Here is a 23,009-nt window from a genome sequence, read left to right on the forward strand (position 1 = left end):
GAACGCCAGCAACAAGGAAGTGTGAGTTGTCAGGTGGTCGGTGTTTTGGTTTTAGTTGGAACTGTCGAAGCCATGGAAGGACCTGAGCAGCATCTGAATGAATCTGTGGTGATTCGCAGCCTCAGGCGTTTCAGAGACAGATACTTTCCCAGTAGAGGCGAAGCGCCTCCTGCTCGTGAGGCTGATGAGTCTTGGTTCGGACTTCTGGATTTCTTACCGGTGAGCTTTATCAATAAAACTCTCGTGTCATTATGGCAAGAACTAGCTTGAAGAAACTTGTGTGCGATTGACGTGGATTCGTGGCAAAAATGGCTTTAATTATATAGGATGATTGTCATTCTGAGGATTCTCGTGTCACTTTTTTATGCGCAGCGGTAAACTGCCGTGGTCGGTTTTTTTTTGGGGGGGGGGGGGGTACATTTTTCACTAACAAACTTGCATTTGCCTGTTGAGTGATTTATTTATTTAAGCATTAAGAAACGTACAGTCACTTGCCCAGTTCCGGATCACTGCTGTAGTTTTTGTGCCGCCGTTTCTCGTAATCAGCACGAATAAGCTAATACTTGGTACCAATGGATAAGACTAATGTTTTGTCTACAAACGACCACAAGCTCGACCGGATCCAGCCGTGCTTGTGACCAGCAGAGGAATCAAAACATCCCGGTGTCTGCGCTGTTTCTGACTCACTCATTCCTGCAAGTTTTAAAGTAACGATCTCTAAAACGTAGCAAAGGTCAGTTAGCCGTTCGGTGTTTTTGGTTCTAGAGTGGGAAAATACTTACTTGGGTAGAAAATGTCAGTGTGTTGTGTCTTGCTGTTTAATTGCTGCGCACATTTATCTCAGGCGCGATGCACCTCATTTCGACGTTCACCTCATCGCGACGGGACATCGGAACTAGATGAAAAGTGAATTTGTGGTGGGCACAGTTCCGCTAACAACTATCGAAGATAATGTTTTCATTATTGGATTAGCTTATCAGATAACTTTGAAAACCATCATCGGACCAATTATATTCCGATAAGTTTTGGTCGGATAATTTTTAGACTGCTAACATTTTTGCAGATGTAGCTTTTCGTAGTAGATGCGCAGTTCTTTCCCCTACAAACAGAGAAGAGCTGGTTCCAGAAGAAACCGCTCTATCCTCTGCAGGCAAAGGAGAACTGGTCACACAAAAAGAAAAAAGAAAATTAATTTTGTTTGACCCCATACTGATATGTTGGCAATATCACCCAAGTCATCCAGAGGCATACAGTTTTAACTTATGGTTAAAATTTTAACCAAACTATTTTCGGACAAGCTATTTAAATTAACGTGATGTCTGAAGTTTTATAAAGTGAAAATATCAGATACATGTTTTAGTTTTAAAGTACTGCACTAATTTTGAGGGTTTTAGTGTGGGCATGCTGTGCCCAGGTGCATTATGGGTACAGTCACGACAGGCGAAATGCGTTTGAGATGCTTTGATCAGGCTCCACACGGACAACAGCATTAAACTCTGGATATTGTGCCTAAACTCTTGTGAATATATTCTCTGGGTTTATAGACGTTGTTTGTTTTATGTAAAAATGGCAGAAGAAGCCGAGGTTTCTTCTCCAAAAGCCAAAAAGTCAGTTAAATTGTGATTCAGGCCGTGTGATATAACCGGCGTCAAAATGCATAGAACACTGCCATCTACTGGCAACCGGTTATATCACAGTGTTGTCGACAGCAGGATTTTAAAATTATCTGTAGGTTTCCAAAACCTGAGAGACCACGCACGTGGAGATTAAAAAAAAAAAAAAAAAATCATAGCTCTGACAGGTTTAGTTGTGCAGTGTGTGGTGTCAGCCACATGGTAAAAACAACCCAATGAACAGATTTCACACACAAACATTCCCAGGTCAAACACCTCGCTTTCTGATTGGCTGCATGTCACATTTAGTTCCTCACATCCTTCTGAGCAGATCAGAGCGCTCTTACAAACCACACACAGCAGGAATATCTGATGAGATTATATTTAGCGTCATCACGATTGTCGGGGCGTCCTTAAGATTGTCGGAAGAGGAAGATTGGGTCCGATATCGACCTAATTATCTTGCCATGTGAACCAGGCTTGATGTTATGATGCCTCACGGAGCGACTGATTGATTGATTTGTTGTTATGACGCCACATGGAGCCGCTAACCTATCAGATGTTATGACACCACATGGAGTGACTGATCGATGCATTATTGACACCGGACCGCAAAGTTCAACGACCAAAATACCAACATTCTGGGCGCAATGAGCATATTTTCACTATTAGTTGATTTCTTTGTGTGACTGACATCATTATTCAAGCATTCAAAAGATGATTCCTATTGCCACACAATTCCAACCACACAGGAAAGTTTTTTGACAGTTCTTGTTAGTGAAAGAAACCTTGTCTCCCTAACCGTATAGAGTTGTGATGCCATCACGCGTGCGCTTAGGCGCTGTCTAGCGGGATCTTGAAAATTTCTTTCTTTTTTTATACAAATGAAAAAAATGACTTTACAAAAGCATATTTATTTGTAAACACCAACACATGTTACATTGATTCACTTGTGTTGGTTTTTACATAGAATGAATGAATCAACATCATGAGCGGAGGCTTAGTTACCCATAATCCCTTTGGGCATCTGTGTGTTAATTTTCAAATCTTCAGAATTAGTGCATTATTTTAAAGTTAACAGATGTGTTATGTCTCACTTTGTACATTTTAAGAGTTTACATTAATGTAATTATTCTGTCCGGAATTATTTTATTTTTAGCAAAACCATAATTCAAACCTGCCTTCCATTTCAAGACCTCTGCCTCATCGTGGGACCACTGTATCCTGTCAGGGTAAATGATACTTTCCTACAGCAGGGGACAGAGTACACAAAGACAGAAGCGTTGGATCATTTGCTGTTTGGGTTTGTGATTGCCTTTGATTCTGTTCGAAGCTTTGGCGGTGTTGAAACTCAAAATCAGCTTCTTAGTAGGTGAGAGCATATGGAGGCAAAATTGAAAGTTATCAGTTATCTGTAGGTTCCGATAAGTTTTTAGGCAGGTTATTGGTTTAGCATTTAAAAAAATAACTTTTCAGTTAGCTGATTACCAGTTATCGAATCTAACTTTTTGGTTAGCTGTGCCCACCACTGGATCGAATCCAATAAGAATCGGCCGGTATCGCCAACAGAACCACAGATTTAGGCTGAACGGTCACTTGACATAGTGAGGTGGATAATTTTGGGACTCTTGTATTCATCTATAAATTTGTGAGCTAAGGTGTCTACTTACTTTGGATTTATAAGCATCAATGACTATATTAATTAAATATGGGTCTTGATGATTAGTTTGTTTGATTTCTTTGTGGAATTCTCTAGCCTAGCGATACAGATGCAGGACCAACAGACAGAAAAACTCCTTTGTCCCTCAGGCCATCAGACTGTATAACTCATCACTCAGGGGGACAAGGAGTAACAGGAAGACAGAGGACGGAAAGGAGAGGAACAGTACTAGCCAGTAAACCAGTATTGATCAGTATGTCTGGTATTTATTTGTGCAAACTTTTTTCCTAAAACTTTCACTTTTGATACTCTGTGTGCTGCTATACAATGCTGCTGGAACTTCAATTTCCTTGAGGGAGTCTTCCCAAGGGATCAATAAAGTTCTGCTATAATACCTGAAGAAATTATTTTTCTTCAAGTTGTATACATCTGAGAAATGGTAAAAGGAGTCCAAATCAATGCCACAGGTTATAGTGCAAAAAGCTGTTATACCATTATACTTGTATATGCACTTTCTAATAAATCATTTATGTAAACTCACTGGTATAAACTCTGGATTGAATTCAACAATTTTGTACATTTCTAAATGGAAAACCTACAGGACCCCATCACACTAGAGCAGGAATACTGTATGAATCACACAAATTGGAAAAACAAACAGAATATGAACTGCATTTGTATGGGACAGACAGTTGTACAGCCATGTACTAATACCCAGAATATGGTACCAAGCCAGCATGAATCATTCGCGCAGGTAAGAGTGCAGCAGCACCCAAATCCAGCTGGACCACACAGAGTGCAAGTCGAATACGGGCATAATCCTTCCCCCAAGAAACAATTAGCAGAATACACCCCACAGTGACTGTGACGCAGAACGAACGGTCCCCCATAAAAATTGGTCCGCCCAGCCTTCACTGCGCATGAGTCATTTGGGACCACAGCAGCATGTCTAAGACGGACTCTACATCCAAAGCGATCAAAGGGAATAGTGGGATTATTAACCATCAGATGACAAAGTAAAACCTCTTAAATCATTCTAAAGTCAGTTTTAAGCAGAAACAAGGTGATAATCGGTGAGTCGTTACTGACGCACCGAAATGACGTAGGCCCAGCAGCGTGTCAGACATCTGCTATGCTGGGGTGGTGCTCTGATCGGGCCGCCGTCACGGAGACACGCTGTCTCACTGTGACACACGGTGTATTCAGTGTGATTGCGCAGTGTTCACGTCTAGCGCACATGATGATTGCGTGCCACAGACTTTGCACATTGCAATATTTCCTTTGTGCACGAACAGAATGCGCGCGGGGGGGGTGTTCAGCTTTTTGGGGGCACAATCAGGATGTGCCTACCTGTTCAGAATGCTCCAACTGCTGGTGGGTTGCTAATTCAGATGCCAGTTTGAATGCCATTCGACCTAGCAGTCACACAGCAGTACAACTGCAGTATAACTTCCCCAGTTTGAATGCAGCACAACAGTAGTATGCCTGTTCTCTACATTTGTGCTGGCCTGCCAATTTGGTGTATTTTCCTAAGTGCCACATGAATGCTGTCCAAGGAATTCGAATACAGCATGTACAGCACTTGTGCAATTTGTGCTGCAGGTCGAATGCAGTTCGACTGCAGGCCGAATTGCACAAATTATGTTGTAATGTACATTTGTATGGCAGTACGAATGCGGTACGACTGACTTCACTGCCGTTGGGATGTTTCGCAGCACAAGTAACACACGAATGTGCCCACTGCTGTAGGAATGCTATATGAGGTGTTTGAGTGCAGTCTGTAATGAACTCTGCCACATGTTTATGGAAGTTGTAATTCCTGGTGGAGGTCCACGGATAGATTGAAATGTTTTTATTAAAAATTCAACGTAGTAACTGCTTGTGGAAAGAAAAAGTCTCAACTGCTGTGACTGAAGGCACTTGGATAGTCTTTGAAACCCCTAGATGTTTGAGTTCCACTCATTAATGGCTCAGGATATAGTATATTCTTTACAGGTGCCAGTGCTCATCTCCGGGTTGTGTATCATGAAGCGAATGAAAGTCTACAACTCCGCCTGGACAGGATGTCAGTCAAGTCCAATGTGGGTTTCTTCCCCAGCCAATGCTGGTACCCATATACAGCTGCACAGTAAAGTTTGCTGAGTAAAATATACTCTGCCAGCATGGGTGCAATTTGGTGGGGGATAGGGAGGACATGACCCCCCCCCCCCCACCTTTTCAACCAGGGGGACAGAATATGGTATGTCCCCCCCACCTTTTGACATATATGTGTGTACTTGAAACATGCTATGTCAGTCTTATGTGCAAAACCATGTCAGAATAGTATCTTTGTTTCTACAAGTTTGTATTTTTAACAGCATTGACTTGTTTACAACACCTGTTTCTTGTTTGTCACATTCAGAATTTTCTGGGACTGCATCTGCCCAGATTTGAAGCCAAAAATAGTTGCCTCTAGGGACTAGTGTCTACACATAAGTATCAATGGACCATATGCTAATTTACTAAATTCTGAAAGTTATAAAAGGAAATCAGAAAAGCTATCTGGGACTTCAGAAAGCCCATCTGCAATTGCTGCTTGATCTCCAAAATCAGTCTATGCATGCGAAATTATGTTCAGTATGAGTGTTGTCATCAAGTTCAAGTTTATTTGCCATTTGCAGTATTAAAACCACATTGGAAAAATGGTGCAAGGAGCTCAAAAGTGCACTAGCAAGACATACACAAACAATAAAAAAGACATAAAAGAACATAAAAATGCCATAAAAACAACAAAACCACAAAATAATTTAAGATACATTTAAAACTAATCAAAGAGTGTTGATCATTGCTACGGCTTGTGGGAAGAAACTTTTTCTATAACGTGATGTCCCACATTTAATAGACTGATAGCGCCTACCCGAAGGTAGAAGCTCAAACAGGTCCCTGGCAGGATGCAGGAGATTCTTAGTAATAGCCAAAGACCGGGACTTAAGCCTTTTTTTGTAAATGTCCTCCAGGACAGACAGTTCCACACCAGTAGTTCTACTGGCTGAATGAACCACTCTATTCAAAGCCTTCCTTTCTTTAGCAGTGGCATTTCCAAACCATGCAGTTATAGCATTTGTAAGAAGACTTTCAATGCAGCTGTGATAAAAATTTGAGAATATTCTTGTTCAGAGTAAATTCTTTCAGCTTACGCAGGAAAAAAAAAAGCCGTTGTCGAGACTTTTTAACAATTCCATTGGTGTTATAATTCCAGCTCAAGTCATCAGATAAAAACAATCCCAGAAATTTACAGTTTTCAACTGTTTTCACCTCAGCGCCATTTAATATGATGGGAGCATAAGATCTATTTTTACTGAAGTCAACAACCAACTCAAAAGTTTTTGCAGTGTTTAACATCAAATTGTTTTCCTCACTCCAGGAAACCACGTTTTGCACTTCAGATCTATACAAAGAGTCATCATGAGAAGAGATCAAACCAATAATAGTTGTCATTAGTGCCACTTAGAAAATTAAATTCATAAGTAATTTGTCCTAAACTTATGATCTGTTGTTTTTTCAAACTTATGCAAAAACAAATCTTGAGGGGAAAAAAATACAATATGCGATAGTTAATAATTATTAAGAGCCTGTTCTTTCATATTCATGAATACATTTTACCACATTGCAGTTGTGTTTTGTTTTTTGTTTTTTTAATGAGAACTCAACCTATCATTCTTTTTGAGTTCTACACATGTGGTGATACCTTATTTACACCAGGATGTTAATAAAATCAATTCTGGCTGTTCTCAGAATAAAGTACTTATATCCACAGTTTCAAATTGTATAAGTCAAATGGTGTCCACTTTATGGTCTTCTCAAAACATTAAAATTATGAGGTCTATTAGAAAAGAAACCGACCTTTTTATTTTTTTCAAAAACTATATGGATTTGAATCGTGTGATTGCGTCAGACAAGCTTGAACCCTCGTGCGCATGGGTGAGTTTTTCCACGCCTGTCGGTTGCGTCATTCACCTGTGAGCAGGCTTTGAGTGAGGAGTGGTCCACCCCCTCGGCGGATTTTCATTGTCAGGAAATGGTGGAATGATTTGGGCTTTTTTTCCATCAGAATTTTTTCAGAAACTGTTACAGCGCGAATCCTCCGCTCCTCTTTCCATGACAAAAACTCCTGTAACAGTGGAATGTGCCGTTCATTTCCAAACTGGACGCTGTGTTTTATCCGGGACATCGTCTGACTAGCACAGGAATTGTGAAAAGACGTGGACATCAGCACTTTTTCGGCACATTGAGACAGACGTGCGGAGGAATTCCGCGCGTCGCGGCGGTGCCGCATGGCGCAAAGCAACGCCGTGATGAAGCCTCACGGGACATGTTCTGGCATGTCCAGGCACATCCACAATTTCTCAGATAATCACTCGTTGGAAAAACCACCGACAGCTGTCTGAACGCCATCTCAAAGCCATCCTGTGAGACCAAAACTGAGGTGTTCCTTTGTCTCGCTCCATCAGCAAATCGGTCATGACGCGCGAAGCCTCCGCTCAGCTTTCCATGACAAAATCTCTTGTTAAAAGTGAAATCTGCCGAAAAATGGCTGATGTCCAGCTCTTGTGATAACCAGAGAAAGTGCACACAGCGGTCTCGGATCCACAGAGCCATCCGTTTAGAAATGATCCGGTGGTTTGTGGCTCTCGATGGCGGCACGGAGCGCGGCGCGCCGAGCATCCTTGAAGCTGTAGTAACAGTCCTTATTCTCTGTGAAGCTCGTAAAATTTTCACCAAAAGCCAGATAAATTTTTCTAATGGTTTCCAGCTGCCAGTCTGTAACAGTTTCTGAAAAAATTCTGATGGGGAAAAAAAAGCCCAAATCATTCCGCCATTTCCTGACAATGAAAATCCGCCGAGGGGGCTGGACCACTCCTCACTCAAAGCCTGCTCACAGGCGAATGATGCAACCGACAGGCGTGGAAAAACTCACCCATGCGCACGAGGGTTCAAGCTTGTCTGACGCAATCACACGTGATTCAAATCCATAAAATCCAAAAAATAATAAGGTCGGATACTTTTCTAATAGACCTCATACTGTTCTGGATGCTCAGAATGCATCTGAGTTTATCTAGAAACCGTTGGCTTCTGGGGGCCTAAAGCAGCCCCCAGATCCCCGGCCTATGGGCTTCGGCCCTGCGGGCCTCTATTTGGACTTGAATCAACTGTTATCCTGGCAGAGTACATTTTACTCTGCAAAATTTACTGTGTAGGTGGACTGAGAGAGTGTAGATGAACTGTACAAGGACATGAGATGGGTAGCGTGACCTGAAATTAAACTTAAATCTCCATGTGGACAGCTCATCTCCTGACCCTGGTCTTCATAGTACACACTTGGTACATAGGAAACAAAATAAATCACATATCCTCCTCTCTGTAGGTGGATGTTCAGTTCCTGATCATGACCTTTCTCTCTCCTGTGGATATCTGTCGATTGGGAGCCACCAGTCGGTATTGGAAGGCTATGGTCAAAGATCCATTACTGTGGAGATATTTCCTGCTCAGAGACATGCCCTTCTGGCCCTCCATAGACCACATGACTATGCCTCAGCTGGAGTACTTGCACGTACCGCTAAGCAGCGAAGACGAGAGCCTGGATGATGGAGAACAAGGGGTAGATGAGGAGAAAATGACAAAGCACGACTACATGGCAGAGTGAGTATGTTGAGTCATGTTTCTAAAAAACAGACTTTGATCCAGTGGTCACTGATTTCCTTGAAAGGTTTTTGAGTATCAGGTTAATGTTTATTTCAACAGATACCTCAAAGGCTGTCCATCCTGCAGACATCAGTGGCTTCCTTCAAGGCCACGCTACGAGATTGTAACATCATTCCTACAGAGTTTGGTTGCTTCATATGAGCCACGTTATGCCATGTTTGGTTCTGGCATAGAGCAGCTGGATGTCTCTCTAGTCACAAAACTTATGCACTCCCCAGATGTGCTTCCAGTGTCTGGGACCCCACACCGACAAGTTAATGGTAGGTTACAGTAGCTGTTACATTGGAAAGTTGCGATGATGTGTTGAATTTTTGAATGCACAGTATACATTTAGAAGTAGTTGTACAGTACCTGGATGACCTACTACAGTGCATCTGGACAGTACCGTAATTTCTGGACTATTGAGTGCTCCTGAATATAAACCCCACCTACCAACTTAAAAAAAAAGTACATATACAGGCCGCACTGGTCTATAAGCTGCAAGTGTCCATGTTGTAACATGAGATATTTACACAGGAAGTTTTTTTTTTTTTAAACTTTTAATTAAATACGTATCGTAACATACACAAATACAGACCATAAATGCTTTTTTTTCCGAAAGTGGAACATGTAAATATTGACGGGGACAGCATCGAGCGCATGCACGGTGTCGCGTGGCGTCTCTGCTCCACACGGAGGAAAAGCTGAATAATTTTAACTTTAATTAATTAAGTTTTTTATTTATGGATCATGGGCTAATTTGATAGCGTGCAGACAGAATCGCCTGATGCCTGTGGTAACTGAGACGTTATGAATGAGGTGCAGTGACTCTTTCGACTTGTGGTGCAAAGGAGGGAGAGGAGACGCCGCTCACACTTGAGACTCAAACGAGACCCGATCACTGGATTACACCTGTAGCAGACTGTGCCGGTCATGCAGCGGCCCAGTCACACCGGGGACTGCAACTCAGCAACCTGATGCACGATCTCTGGTGCAGAAACCATGATCTGATGGAACAACTGTAGCGCAAAGTGCTGGTGTCACAGAGGGACTTTTCTTCAGCCATGACAAGGAATTAAAGTATTTTCAGATGCCGTTTTCCAAAATCGGGAGGCTTTTTGTGCATAATTTTACTTGGGATGTGATAATGAATCCCACTGAAACAAACAGTTAAGACTTTATATTTACTCCATGTGTCATGGTTTAATATTTGAAACAGTCTGTTCGCATGAGAACAGTGGCTTTCAGCCAATCAATGGACAGCATTAAGGGCCCCTTCACACAAACGTTAGGCGAAAGACACAGAAACCGGAAGAAAATCTGCGCACAAAAAACAGTGGGGAACCGTGAAACATTCCACCTGCTGTCGCGAGGGACACACGGTCGGATAGGTGTGCACGATACTGCGGCGACGGTTTGTGCACGCTCATGTTTGCATGCATGAACATAGTGCGAGCACGTGGAAAGTCGAGCACACAGCAACAGAGCAAAAAATAAAAACACGATTTATAATACTTAATTCCTGTTGTAAAGAGACGCCTAGACGTACACCAGGAACTAATGAAATGACTTGGATTACTGTACTCCCTTTTATGTTTTACATGAATTACCTAATGCGCTCGTCTCATGCATACATCAGCCGGGCTCTGGTCTCATGAAGAGCTGGCTCCCGTGTCATAAACACATCAGCCGGCATGACGTGTGTCCAGTGCGCAGTGATCCGCTGCAACTGTGATATGTGTTTTAATTATTACAATGTGGGGAAATCCCACAGATAAACGTGCCTCACGGGGGTGTCCCATGAGGTGATTTTCTGTGTGGCACGATATTCACCAGCATCGCGGTGTGCTGACACGGCGGTCAGCTGAAGCGATGTCTTTTAATTTATTTCCATGTGAGGACAGCAACCTGACATCTGTGCTGCATGGTAAAGGTATGCAATGTCATATTCTACAAGCCACTACAGGTGTTATCCGGCTGTGACTTGCGAGCACAGATATCTGAACAGCTGCAGGTGGCAGGGACACGTCCACATTTATCTGCGGACCTTGGCAGCTCACAGAAAAAAGACTCATCTCTGTTCCTTTTATTCTGTGATTTTTATTTTTTTGTCTTGCATCTGTCTCTCTGTGTTTTTAATTTACCACCTTGCGTGCACGGTCAGGTCCAGCTGATAGTCGGCGTCAGCTGACATGCACTGTGTGTCCACAGCAAAGCATATGAGCAATGGGATCACACATGAATGACTTCACGCCTTTAACGTTATTTGTTTTATTTGATCTCCACTTTTTCTGTCTGTCATGTAAGTTACAATTTATGTGGTGGAAGTGGCATCAGCCTGCCCGGCCGGCTTCACGCCATGCCGCACTCTGATGCTACCTGGTCCTCATGTGATCATGTCTGTACGAAATTATCAGCATATCATGAGGGCATGAGCGCCCGCCCACACATGTGCATTGCATGTTCACCAGCTGAGTTGCAGTACACAGTGGTCAGCTGTCCCAGCAGCACACTGCGCTGAACAGCGACTGGACTCCAGGACCCTCAGCCACAGCTGGCAGTGTGTGTGTGTGTGTGTGTATGTGTATGGGGGTGACACTACACTACACAAGCCATGTATGTGTGTGTGTGGGGTGGGGTAGGAGATAGCGTTCGGCACAGTCACACCCATGTCTGTTGCTAGGTTACGCCACACTCGTGTTGCACTTAGTTTTCACAGACAGCTCGAATCTGGTCGCCTGCTCTCTGTTCTCGTGCCACGAGCGCGAATAGCCCCGCCTTTTCTAAGCGTCCAGCAAGCGGTGTTAGATGTTCATGTGTGACACCTGGAATTTGGCTGTCACCTGGTGAGAGGGGGGTCGAATGAGCACTCGCAGAGCACTCGCTGTCTTTCGGCCGCTTGTGTACGCAAATGGTTGTGGCAACAGCTGTACGAGGCGTTTGAGGCGGCCCTGATTTTTCATAAGTGCCATGCAATTCCTCCTTTGTGCGCTAGTTGGCTTCAATTGTGTTATGTCTGAAGGGGGCAGGGCTGTGAAAACTCTGCAGAATTCTGCAGATTTCATCATCATTGTTGTCAGTGTTATACTCTGTAATAATTGTGGTTGTCACTGAGTTTTTAAAATGTCTGTCGCAAAGCGTTTTTTTTTTTTTTACACAACATCGTGCACGTTTTATAAGTCCGCAGACTCTGATCTGTATAACAGATACAAATCTGTGTCCTCAGATCTGCGGAAGTCCACAGAGAAGAATGCCTCTCTCAAAGCATGGCTGTTGCGACAATTGTTGTAAAGCGGGACTGATTGGTTCCTACAGCGATGCTGTGTGGCTGCTCCAAGCTAAACATAGCATGTGGACATCGCATAATTTAAGTGTCAAGTTTTTGAAAGAAGAATTTTGTGGCATTTCTGTGTCACGGAGCGATGTCTGAGAGAGGGAACATGGCGAGTAACACTATTTGAAAAAGTTTAATAAGGACAAGAATCCATGGAATTGGCACTGGCTTGAATTTAAAGTTCGTCGTTGTGAACACAGATAAGAAACGGGAAAAGCTCACTGCATCTTGTGCCCTCAAAAAACATGGTTAAAAAATTTTTGTCTCTGGAAAATAAACGTGCTGTTCAAACAGGATTTCAGACAAGATTATGTGACTTTTTTAATTAATGTAGACTTTCTTTTATTGGAGGGAAAAAAAGGCATTGTCGCTTTGAATGGATTTACAGGAATTTACAAAAGGATATAAGTGACTTTTTTTAGAATAAAGTATGTTATTGATATTTTACCATGATTATCAAAATATTCTACAAGCTTTAGCTGTGGTTTTTGATATGCTGTAACAGTCTTTTCAGTCTTCATGAATTTTATGTAGATTAATTGTTCTGAGTTAATGCATAATTTAGTTTACCATTAAAAGGAAAATCGTTCCAGGTCCTACTTTCACGTCATATTCTGTTATTTCATGATCATTGACAGTTCAAATGAAAGTTGGAATCTAGGATCATTTAAATATGCACTTTTGAGATTTTTTTCTTCCAGGAGATGCTGAAAATGTATCATTAGATACAAAATTAATTTGGTTTCTGGGGCTCCGTGGGCCCTAGATCCCCGCTGCTGGGGGGCTGCATCCCTCAGACCCCCTACAAATCTTCCTTGGTTTTCGCCATTTTCATTTCACAGCCATAAGGGGGTATTATGGACGTATTTTGACTAAGTAAATGACAAGAAAAGCTCCAAAAATTCACAAATTAGCCGCATCATTGTTTAAGCCGCAAAGTGTATGAAAAAAGTAGAGCCTTACAATCTGGAAATTATGGTATTCACAGTGCTTCACTATTTCTACATTTTGTTATGTTACAGCCTTATTCCAGACTGGAGTAAATTCATTTTTTTCCTCAAAATTCTACTCACAACACCGCATAGTGACAACATGAATTTTTTTTCTTTTTGCTAATTTAACAAAAATGAGAAAAAAATTAAGAAATCACATGTACATCAGTATTCACACCCTTTCCTCAAGATTTTGTTGATGTACCTTTGGCAACAATTACAGCCTCAAGTCTTCTTGAATATGATGCCCTTAGTGGAGTGATTTTCCAGTGAGGCTGGGGTTTGAACCGAGGATCCTCTGGTCTCAAACCCAATGCTATACCACTAGACAATCACGTCCCCAGTTTCATTACTTTGTTGATGCACCTTTGGCAGCAATTACAGCCTCAAGTCTTCTTGAATATGATGCCACAAGTTTGGTGCACCTATCTTTGGGCAGTTTTGCCCATTCCTCTTTGCAGCACCTCTCAAGCCCCAGCAGGTTGGATGGGGAGCGACAGTGCACAGTCATTTTCAGATCTTTACAGAGATGTTCATTCAAATTCAGGTCTGGGCTCTGGCTGGGCCACTCAGAGACATTCACAGAGTTGTCCTGAAGCCACTACTTTGATATCTTGGCTGTGTGCTTAGGGTCATTGTCCTGCTGAAAAATGAAATGTCGCCCCAGTCTGAGGTCAAGAGCGCTCTGGTTCAGGTTTTCATCCAGAATGTCCCTGTAAATTGCTGTATTCATCTTTCCCTCAATCCTTGCTAGTCTCCCATTTCCTGCTGCTGAAAAACATCCCCACAGCATGATGTTGCCACCACCATGATTCATTGTAGGGATGGTACCTGGTTTCCTCCAAACATAAAGCCTGGCATTCACGCCAAAGAGTTCAATCTTTGTCTCATTCAGTGGTGGGCACAGTTCGCTAATCCATTAACCGCTAATTATTGAAGATAATGTTTTCATTATCGGATTAGCTTTTCAGATAACTTTGAAAACCATCATCGGACCAATTATCTTACGATAAGTTTTGATCCCATAATTTTTAGACCGCTAACATTTTTGCAGATGTAGCTTTTCTTAGTAGATGCACAGTTCTATCCTCTACAAATAGAGAAGAGTTGGTTCTAGAGGAAACCGCTCTATCCTCTGCAGGCAAAGGAGACCTGGTTATAGAAAAGAAAAAAGCTCATTTCTTTTGACCCCATACTAATATGCTGGCAATCGCACCCAAGTCATCCAGAGGCATACAGTTTTAACTTATGGCTAAGATTTTAACCAAACTAATTTCGAACAAGTTATTTAAATTAACGTCACGTCTGAAGTTTTATAAAGTGAAAATATCAGATATGTGTTTTAGTTTTAAAGTAATGCACTAATTTCGAAGGTTTTAGTGTGGACATGCTGTGCCCAGTGCATTATGGGTATTCACGACAGAAGAAATGCATTTGAGACGCTCTGATCAGGCTCCACAGGGACAATGGCATTAAACTCTTTGTATATTGTGCCTAAAACTAGGGATGTCCAGATCCGATCACCTGATCAGAAATCGGGCCCAATCACGTGGTTTCAGACTTGATCGAAATTGGACATTGCATCCCGATCAGTAATCCAATATAGATTATTTTGATCAGCGCTATTTCAAGATCATTATTGCAGATTAATGGGCTTTTCACGCGTCGGAAGCGTCAGGCGTCAAGAATCTGCATTATTTTCAGACGCGTTGCTTTTTAGAGGCATCAGAAGCGTCGCGTCAAAAGCTGAGCTAAAGCGACGCTTCTGACAAGTGCGCATTGCCACTTGTCGGCAGGCTGACGCGGTCAAAGTTCAACCCAATCTTTTTTTTTTTTTTTTTCTTTTTTTTTTATTGAATAAAAGAAAAAACATAAGTTCAACCCAATCCAACTTTCGACGCTCTGAGCTGTGACGTACCTTTGCACTGTCCAATAGGAATGACGCGTCGGAAGACTAGTGGCAGAAACCACTGATCAGTACAAAACAGAAACGTGTCACAGGACTGCTCATTTATAGAGCAGTTTTCTGAAGAAAAATCCTTGGAAATGTTTTTTGTTGTTTGTTACCTCAATTTCTGATTACTGTTTAAAACGTTTAGAACACTTGTAATTAAAATAGCTAAATCAATAAATGGTTCATAAGAAACATTTCATCTGTAAATTAAAACCACCTGTTATTTCAGATTAGATAATTTCTTGTTTAACATAAGAAACCTTGGACATTTATTTTTAGACAAATAAAATAACATGGAAATTTGTACATTTTTTTTTAAGTCTGGTAGATTATCACTTGATTGTTCAAGCTACCTCAAGGAGAAGTGCACTGTTTAAGTGATAAATAATAACATAAGGTGATTAAAATTAAAATATTATATATTTAGCATTTGTTCATTCAGTTTTTTAAAGTATCGGATCGGGACTCGGTATCGGCAGATACTCAAAATCAGATGACTCGGAATCGGATTGGGGCTAAAAAAAAAACCTGATCGGGACGTCCCTACCTAAAACTCTTGTGAATATATTCTCTGGGTTTATAGACGTCATTGTGTTTGTTTTATGTAAAAATGCCAGAAGCCCAGGTTGCTTCTCCAAAGGCTGAAAAGTCTGTTAAATTGTGATTCAGGCCGTGTGATATAACCGGTGTCAAAATGCATAGAACACTGTCATCTACTGGCCACCAGTTATATCACAGTGTTGTTGACCGCAGGATTTTAAAATTATCTGTAGGTTTCCAAAACCTGAGAGACCACACACATGGAGATAAAAACAAATCACAGATCTGACAGGTTTAGTTGTACAGTGTGTGGTGTCAGCCACATGGTTAAAACAACACACACAAAGATTTCACACACGAACATTCCCAGGTCAAACACCTCGCTTTCTGATTGGCTGCCTGTCACATTTATCTCCTCACGTCCTTGTTAACACACCACACACGGCAGGAATATCTGATAAGATTATATTTAGCGTCATCACGATTGTCAGGGCTTCCTTAAGATTGTCGGATGGGGAAGATCGGGTCCGATATTATCCTAATTATCTTGCCATGTGAACCAGGCTTGATGTTATGATGCCTCACGGAGCGACTGATTGATGCGTTATGATGCCGCATGGAGCCGCTAACATATCAGATGTTATGACACCACATGGAGCGACTGATCGATGCATTATTGACACCGGACCGCAAAGTTCAACGACCAAAATACCAACATTCTGGGCGCAATGAGCATATTTTCACTATTAGTTGATTTCTTTGTGCGACTGACATCGTTATTCAAGCATTCAAACAGAGATTCCTATCGCCACACAACTCCAGCAACCACACACGAGAAAGTTTTTTGACAGTTCGTTATTGAAATAAACTTTGTCTCCCTAACTGGGTAGAGTTGTGATGTCATCACACGTGCGCTTAGGCGCTGTCTAGCGAGATCAGAGCGCACAAAGACAGAAGCGCTGGCTCATTGGCTGTTTGGGTTTGTGATCACCGTTGGTTCTTTTAGAAGCTTTGGCGGTGTTTAAACTCAAAATCAGCTTCTTAGTTCCTGAGAGCGTATTTGAGGCAATATCGAAAGTTGTCGGTTATCTGTAGCTTCCGATAAGTTTTTAGGCAGTTTATCGGTTTAGCTTTAAAAAAGATAACTTTTCAGTTAGCTGATTACCAGTTATCGAAGCTAACTTTTTGGTTAGCTGTGCCCACCACTAGTCTCATCAGACCACAGACATTTGTTTCTCATGGTCTGAGAGTCCTTCAAGTGCCTTTTGGGAAAACTCCAGGCAGGCTGCCATGTGTCTTTTACTAAGGAGTGGCTTCTGTCTGACCACTCTACCATACAGTCCTGATGGGTGGATTGCTGCAGAGATGTTGTCCTTCTGGAGGGTTCTTCTCTCTCCACAGAGGAATGCTGGAGCTCTGACAGAGTGGCCATCGGGTTCTTGGTCACCTCCCTGACTAAGGCCCTTCTCCCTCAATTGCTCAGTTTAGATGGGTGGCCACTTTTTAGAAGAGTCCTGGAGGATCTGAACTTCTTCAATTTACAGATGATGGAGGCCACTGTGCTCATTGGGAACTTCAAAGCAGCAGAAATGTTTCTGTACCCTTCCCCAGATTTGTACCTCGAGATAATCCTGTCTTGAAGGTCCACAGACAATTCCTTTGTGCTATGAAATGCACTGTCAACTGCAGGACCTTCTATGTAGGCAGGTGTGCACCTTTCTAAATCATGTCCAATCAATTGAGTTTACCCCGGTGGACTCCAATTAACCCTCTGGGGCCGACGCCGTCGTATACAACAGCTAAGACCAAGCCTTACTAAATTATAAATAACTTTTTAATGATATGAGAGAAACTTACTTTTTTTTGCTGAAAAGTTAACTCTGCGGACTTTCGAGCCAGCCATCAGCCAGCTTTTTAGTCCTCATAGAAGCTGTGATGACATGCGCAATGTGAGTGTCCAATGGGAATTGGTTCACCATCACATGGTTTTCCAAAATCCAATCGTAGGGCAGATTTACTTCACGTGAAAAGCCAAAGATCGTTTTCAGGAGTGATATGTTACTAGTTGGCCCTTTTGAATAACCTCCTGGGTGCTCCAGTGAGTACATACTATTGGGCTCCTGTGCACCCTGTGCCATTACGCACAGCGATCAGTGAAAGCAGACGGAGAGCCTCTGATGACAGTCTCACATGCTCAGTGTGTAACTATCAGGATTGCTCCACTAGTTTGCATGTGAATGTTACTGGATAACTCTGTTGCTTTCTCGGCGTAAAGCACTGTTTACCATATCAATGGAGCGAGGGGGAGGGCCGCTCCTCAGACTGTAAGGAGAAAGTGGGCCAAAGTGTGAATGAAAGCTGAGTTAGGACTCCAAAACACAGTAGAATTAGAGGTTTGTGATGTAACTTTTGTGTATAGCAGACAGAAATTGCTGTGAGATGAGACAAACAAAACGCATAGACCATTTTGTATATATTGTTCAAAATGTGCATTTGTGTTTATTGTTTGAACCTTTTTATTGTAAAGTCTTTCACACAATACCCCAAATTACCTTTATAAAGTGTCAAAACAGTTGTTTATTATAGTTTGCTGTGTGTTTTGAATAAATGTGTGTGGAAAATTATTTTCTGCTTTACTTTTTCCTTTATTTCTGAGTGTAAACCTTTATTACACTTATAAAACACAATAAAAGCATATATATTATGAAAGCACAGATTGTCCTGAAAAAAGAGAGACATAAAACTTGATTGTGGGATGCAGGGAGAGCGGTTAACAGCAATAATAAAACATTTATGTCAGCAAGTGAACTGTCCAAAAAATGCCCTCGGATCCCAGAGGGTTAAGCTGTAGAAACATGTTGAGGATCAGTGGAAACAGTATGCACCTGAGCTCAATTTTGAGCCTTATGGCAAAGGCTTTGAATACTAATGTACATGTGATTATTTCCTCCAAAAATGTAATAAATAATCTGTGTTTATTTGTCTGTCAGCAGGATTATATCAAAACTACTGCACAGATTTTAAAGAAATTTACACTCCAGATAGACATTAGGGCATGGAAGACCACTGAATTTTGGAGGTGATCCGGAGTCTGTTTTAGGATATCACTGTCTAGGCTTTTAAGGATTATATCAAAACTACTTCACTGATTCTCACCAAATTTGCACCACAGATAAATATTAGGGCATGGAAGACTCCACTGGATTTTGGAGGTGATCCGGATCCGATTATGCAGACATCAATAATCTCTGATTGCTCTCGTTTCTCACTGTTTTATTTTTATTTTTTTTATTGCAAAAATAAAAAAAAGATCTTTCATATTGGGGTATTGTCTGTAGAATTTTGAGGAAAAAATAAATAAATTTAATCTATTTTGGAATAAGGCTGTAACATTAAAAAATGTGGAGAGCTGTGAATACTTTCCAGATGCACTGTATTTCCACAGTAGGTAAACGGACTACAGTATGCTATCGCATGAGGCATCCAGATCCTGATAATTGAAGAACAACTTCCCAAGAAATTTCAACGAAGGTAGCTAGTGGACATCCATAGGTCGCTAACCCTATGTCGTCTGCGTCAAGTTTATTGCATTATCTCAAAAACTAACTCTTTTTCGACTTTGCCAAGGGTGCAGTATGAGTCATTGACCTTGTTTGTGTCTGAAATTGTGGACATTTTTATGCAGAAAATAGCTATTTTGGGCACTTAAAGGCAATTTTCTCAAAAACTGTCCAGTAACATTTCTTTTAATTTAACAAGAGTACAATATTGGTCATTGACATTGTTCCTGTCCCAAAATTATTTGCACAGATTTGTTTGTTTGGAAATGATAGCCATTTTTATGCTGAAAATGGCCATTTTGCCTTTGGCTTTAATTGAGCCGGTAACCCACAAGGTCTTTGGCACTCTAGTTAATGATTAATATGGCAGTCATAAAAATAAACTTTCCCTAAATGACTTTGAACACCTGCTTTTTCTTATGTCAGAGCAACTGTCAATTGAATTATTGTTGTGCAGCTAAATAATAGTATTGTAATAGCAAAATGTTTGTCTGCTGTCATTTTGTGTGATGCAGGTTTATGTTTCTACCAGTAGGTGGCTTTCTTGTACTGTTAGCCTACTGAAGGATGTACCCAAACTAAGGTCCTCTTTTTGTATTATGATTCTAGGTATTGGTTCGGGGATTAGTTACATGTTCAACAACCAACATAGGTTCAATATTCTCACTCTTTACTCAACCAACAAGTAAGCATTTTGTGTTTTGATTTATAATGTTTTTTACTCTGTCAAGGTATGTCTTTGTGATTATTGCTACAGTTATTAAGGTTTTTATGTTTGTGGCTGCAGAGCAGAGAGGGACAGAGCCAAAGTGCAGCAGCAGAGTACCAATAGCAAGCTCTTCACTGCTGAAGGAAAGGATCAGTCAGGCCACCCCATCTTCAGTCCTGCTCCTCAGGTCCAGCAAGTATGCCAGGTGGTCGATGGCTTCATCTATGTCGCCAATGCAGAGCCTGGGAGAGGTGAGACGGTAGTTCTGTTTGCTTGTTGTAGGCAACATCAGCAATGAGTGAACTTTGCAATTCAGTAATTAAAAAAAATAAGGATATAGCCGACCTTCAAAGGTAAAAGAAGCAAGCTTTTTAATGAAAAGATATCACATAATCTGTTAATAGAAAAATATGAAAATCAGTTGGTTTATTTTGTAACGCTGAAGAAATGTATGGAAAAAGCAGTGTGCGTTTTGCATAGTTGAGTGGTTGTTCCATGCATCACACACTGCGAAAGTTTGGGGAAACACTTATACACTCACCGACCACATCTTGTTCCGGTCCCCACATTTTTATTAATGACTGACAAACAAATACTCATTTATGTTGGTTAATGTTGCAGTCCAGTTGATCAGCCTGCTGTCTGGGACAAACTAAGGATTATTATGATCACCAAGAAGCTGCTGGACATCATGGTCAGCTGATAGATGTGGTGTGCTTTGTCATCTCATGGCATGCTGCTGTGGTGTGGGCACTTTCATTTCTTAATCACCAAGACGGAATGTTTCAACCAGTATTTATCCTCAGCAGGTGACTGGGAAGTAGAGGCAGCTCAGATCCGTGCAGTGCTGAGTTCTGCCTGGGGCTCAACATCAAGGCCTCTAGTGGTTCTATCTTGCATCTCCAGAGAAGAACCCCAATCAGACAGGATCACCAGAAACAGGGCCAGGTGTCGATCTCCTTGTGTTGAGATGGCAAAAAAGCTTGACCTCCCACAGCTGACTAACCCCTGGATGGTAAAGAATTGGCTCATACTGTATATTTGAGATGAAATATTTTCTTTGCAAGTCCAAGGAGTGGAACATCTTCATCTCTTCCTGTGTGGAATTGTAGGTACCAAGTGTTTGTGTTTTTCTGTCATTCAGGTGCAGGACACAGTGGCAGAATCGCTGTTTGGGCTTTTGGATGGTATATCCTGGCTGCTGAGATGCTCTGGAGTCAAACTCTAGGACAGCTTGATATCTATAGTTTTGTTTGCTTGTTTGTTTGTTTTTAAATCCCATATCTATCTATCTAGTTGTGTGTGTGTGTATATATACACTGCAGTATGTCACTTGTTTTTTTCAATATTGTCAGTTCATTAATTTGATTTTTTTTTTTTTTTTGCAGCGATAAAGTGTACTTCTTATTGGTATTTAATCTTTTATTGTTGAAGTTTATTTTGTTTAATGCTTTGATTAATCTGAAAGTCCTATATAAATACTTTAATTATTATGATGAATAACAAACTCATGATTTGTCTGTCCCACCTGAGTATAAGTCGCAGGGCCTTCCAGACTAGTAAAAAAACAAAAAAAAAAAGTGACTTATACTCCAGAAAATATGGTAAAATCTGTTGAGTCATCACTGGCTCATACCATTAACAGTATATTCAGTATTTTGTATCGCAGCAGCAATTTTACCCCCACAAAAGAGCCATTTCACAAATAGCGACAGTTATGGTTACAGTGATGTATTGTCTTCAACATCATTGCTTAAAAAAAAAAAAAAAAAAAATGATGAAACAACATGCTGCTTACTAGAGAGAGTGACGACAGTAGTAATCATAGAAATATGTAGTTGTACCCAGGTTAAAGACATTGAGTAAACTAATGCTCTTGGTGAAATCCTGTTGCTTATTGAAGTAGGTATGAGTTCCATGCATGTATTTGTCTGAGAGAGAGAGCTATACATCGGTGTATAGATTGTGATTAATTTCATGAAATGTGCAATAATGTGAATGAGGAGTTGCATCAGTGCCATTTATCCCCCAACTGCAAGCATGGGGCCCACGGCTACATATGTTACCCATAGCCATGGCAAGTAACACAGAGACAGGACACATGGGAGAGGATATGCACAGCAAGAGGATCAGAACCCTCACCACCAGGAGGTGAGACTCTACAACAGTCCAGTCCGGGTGAGAAGGTGCCCCCTGCCACTCAGCTTGTGGGGCTCAACCACCCCTATGAACATAAGAAACTGAACACAGACCTTCAGTCTGAACATTTGGTGGGACCCAATACCTCAAGGGAGATTGAGGCAGTGCCCCACCTATGACTGCCCATTGGTGCAAGAGCCAGCAACTCCCCAAGCCCCACTGCACACCACCAGGGATGAATCTCCAGTACAGAGGCTTGAGGGGATCCTGATTGGGCAACAGGAGGACCACCAAACAAGTCCGTTAAAGAGCCCACACAACACCACATGGCAGTGCTAGACTAGTGGAGACCAGGGGCACATGGGGGCAGCCAGAGGTCAAATTTGGAATATGCTCCAATTATATTGAAGAGGGTACCATATTATTTGTCTGATCATAAAGATTCCAAAAAGGGTATATGTAGTTTGGACTGTCTATCACTGAATGTTGAGTTATAGGGTAAAAACAAAAACGGTGGCAATGGCCAATTTCAGTTTGTACTACAGGAGGTAAATCTTGGTAAAAAGTGATGCAAATTATTGGTTTGGTTAATGGAGTTTTTAACAGAAATAGTTTGCACCATATGCCATGCTAGTTATCATATTACAGGGTAACGTATGCCGCAGAATCCAATAGACGTCAACCTTGTTTGACCTTTACTTTGGAGACCAAGCATTCAACACAGTCAAAACTATTCCATTTATTAATCCCATTAGCTCAACCAATGACAACAGTTGAACTTTTAAAT

The 23,009-nt window shown here is 41.4% G+C and overlaps 1 protein-coding gene across 2 annotated transcripts; it reads left to right on the forward strand.

Moving 5' to 3' along the window:
- Positions 1-21,576, forward strand: fbxo4 (F-box protein 4). Of its 2 annotated transcripts, none has more exons than XM_034170544.1 (7): positions 1-219; positions 8,678-8,952; positions 9,055-9,275; positions 19,984-20,059; positions 20,162-20,334; positions 20,893-21,098; positions 21,228-21,576. In XM_034170544.1, exons 1-7 carry the CDS (start codon positions 73-75, stop codon positions 21,309-21,311), a joined length of 1,182 nt encoding a protein of 393 aa, XP_034026435.1. In that variant the 5' UTR covers positions 1-72; the 3' UTR covers positions 21,312-21,576. The 2 variants fall into 2 exon arrangements, with proteins under 2 accessions (XP_034026435.1, XP_034026434.1); XM_034170543.1 differs by having other exon boundaries at positions 2-219; positions 20,890-21,098.
- The last annotated feature ends 1,433 nt before the right edge of the window (positions 21,577-23,009 follow it).

This window comes from Thalassophryne amazonica, chromosome 5 (genome assembly GCF_902500255.1).
Source record: "Thalassophryne amazonica chromosome 5, fThaAma1.1, whole genome shotgun sequence".
Taxonomy (NCBI): Eukaryota; Metazoa; Chordata; class Actinopteri; order Batrachoidiformes; family Batrachoididae; genus Thalassophryne; species Thalassophryne amazonica.

Coding starts and splice junctions, on each gene's coding strand:
- fbxo4 (XM_034170543.1), top strand. CDS start 73: ATGGAAGGACCTGAGCAGCATCTGAATGAATCTGTGGTGATTCGCAGC. Junction 8,953..9,054: donor AAGCACGACTACATGGCAGA/GTGAGTATGTTG, acceptor TTATTTCAACAG/ATACCTCAAAGGCTGTCCAT. Junction 21,099..21,227: donor AGCTGACTAACCCCTGGATG/GTAAAGAATTGG, acceptor TCTGTCATTCAG/GTGCAGGACACAGTGGCAGA.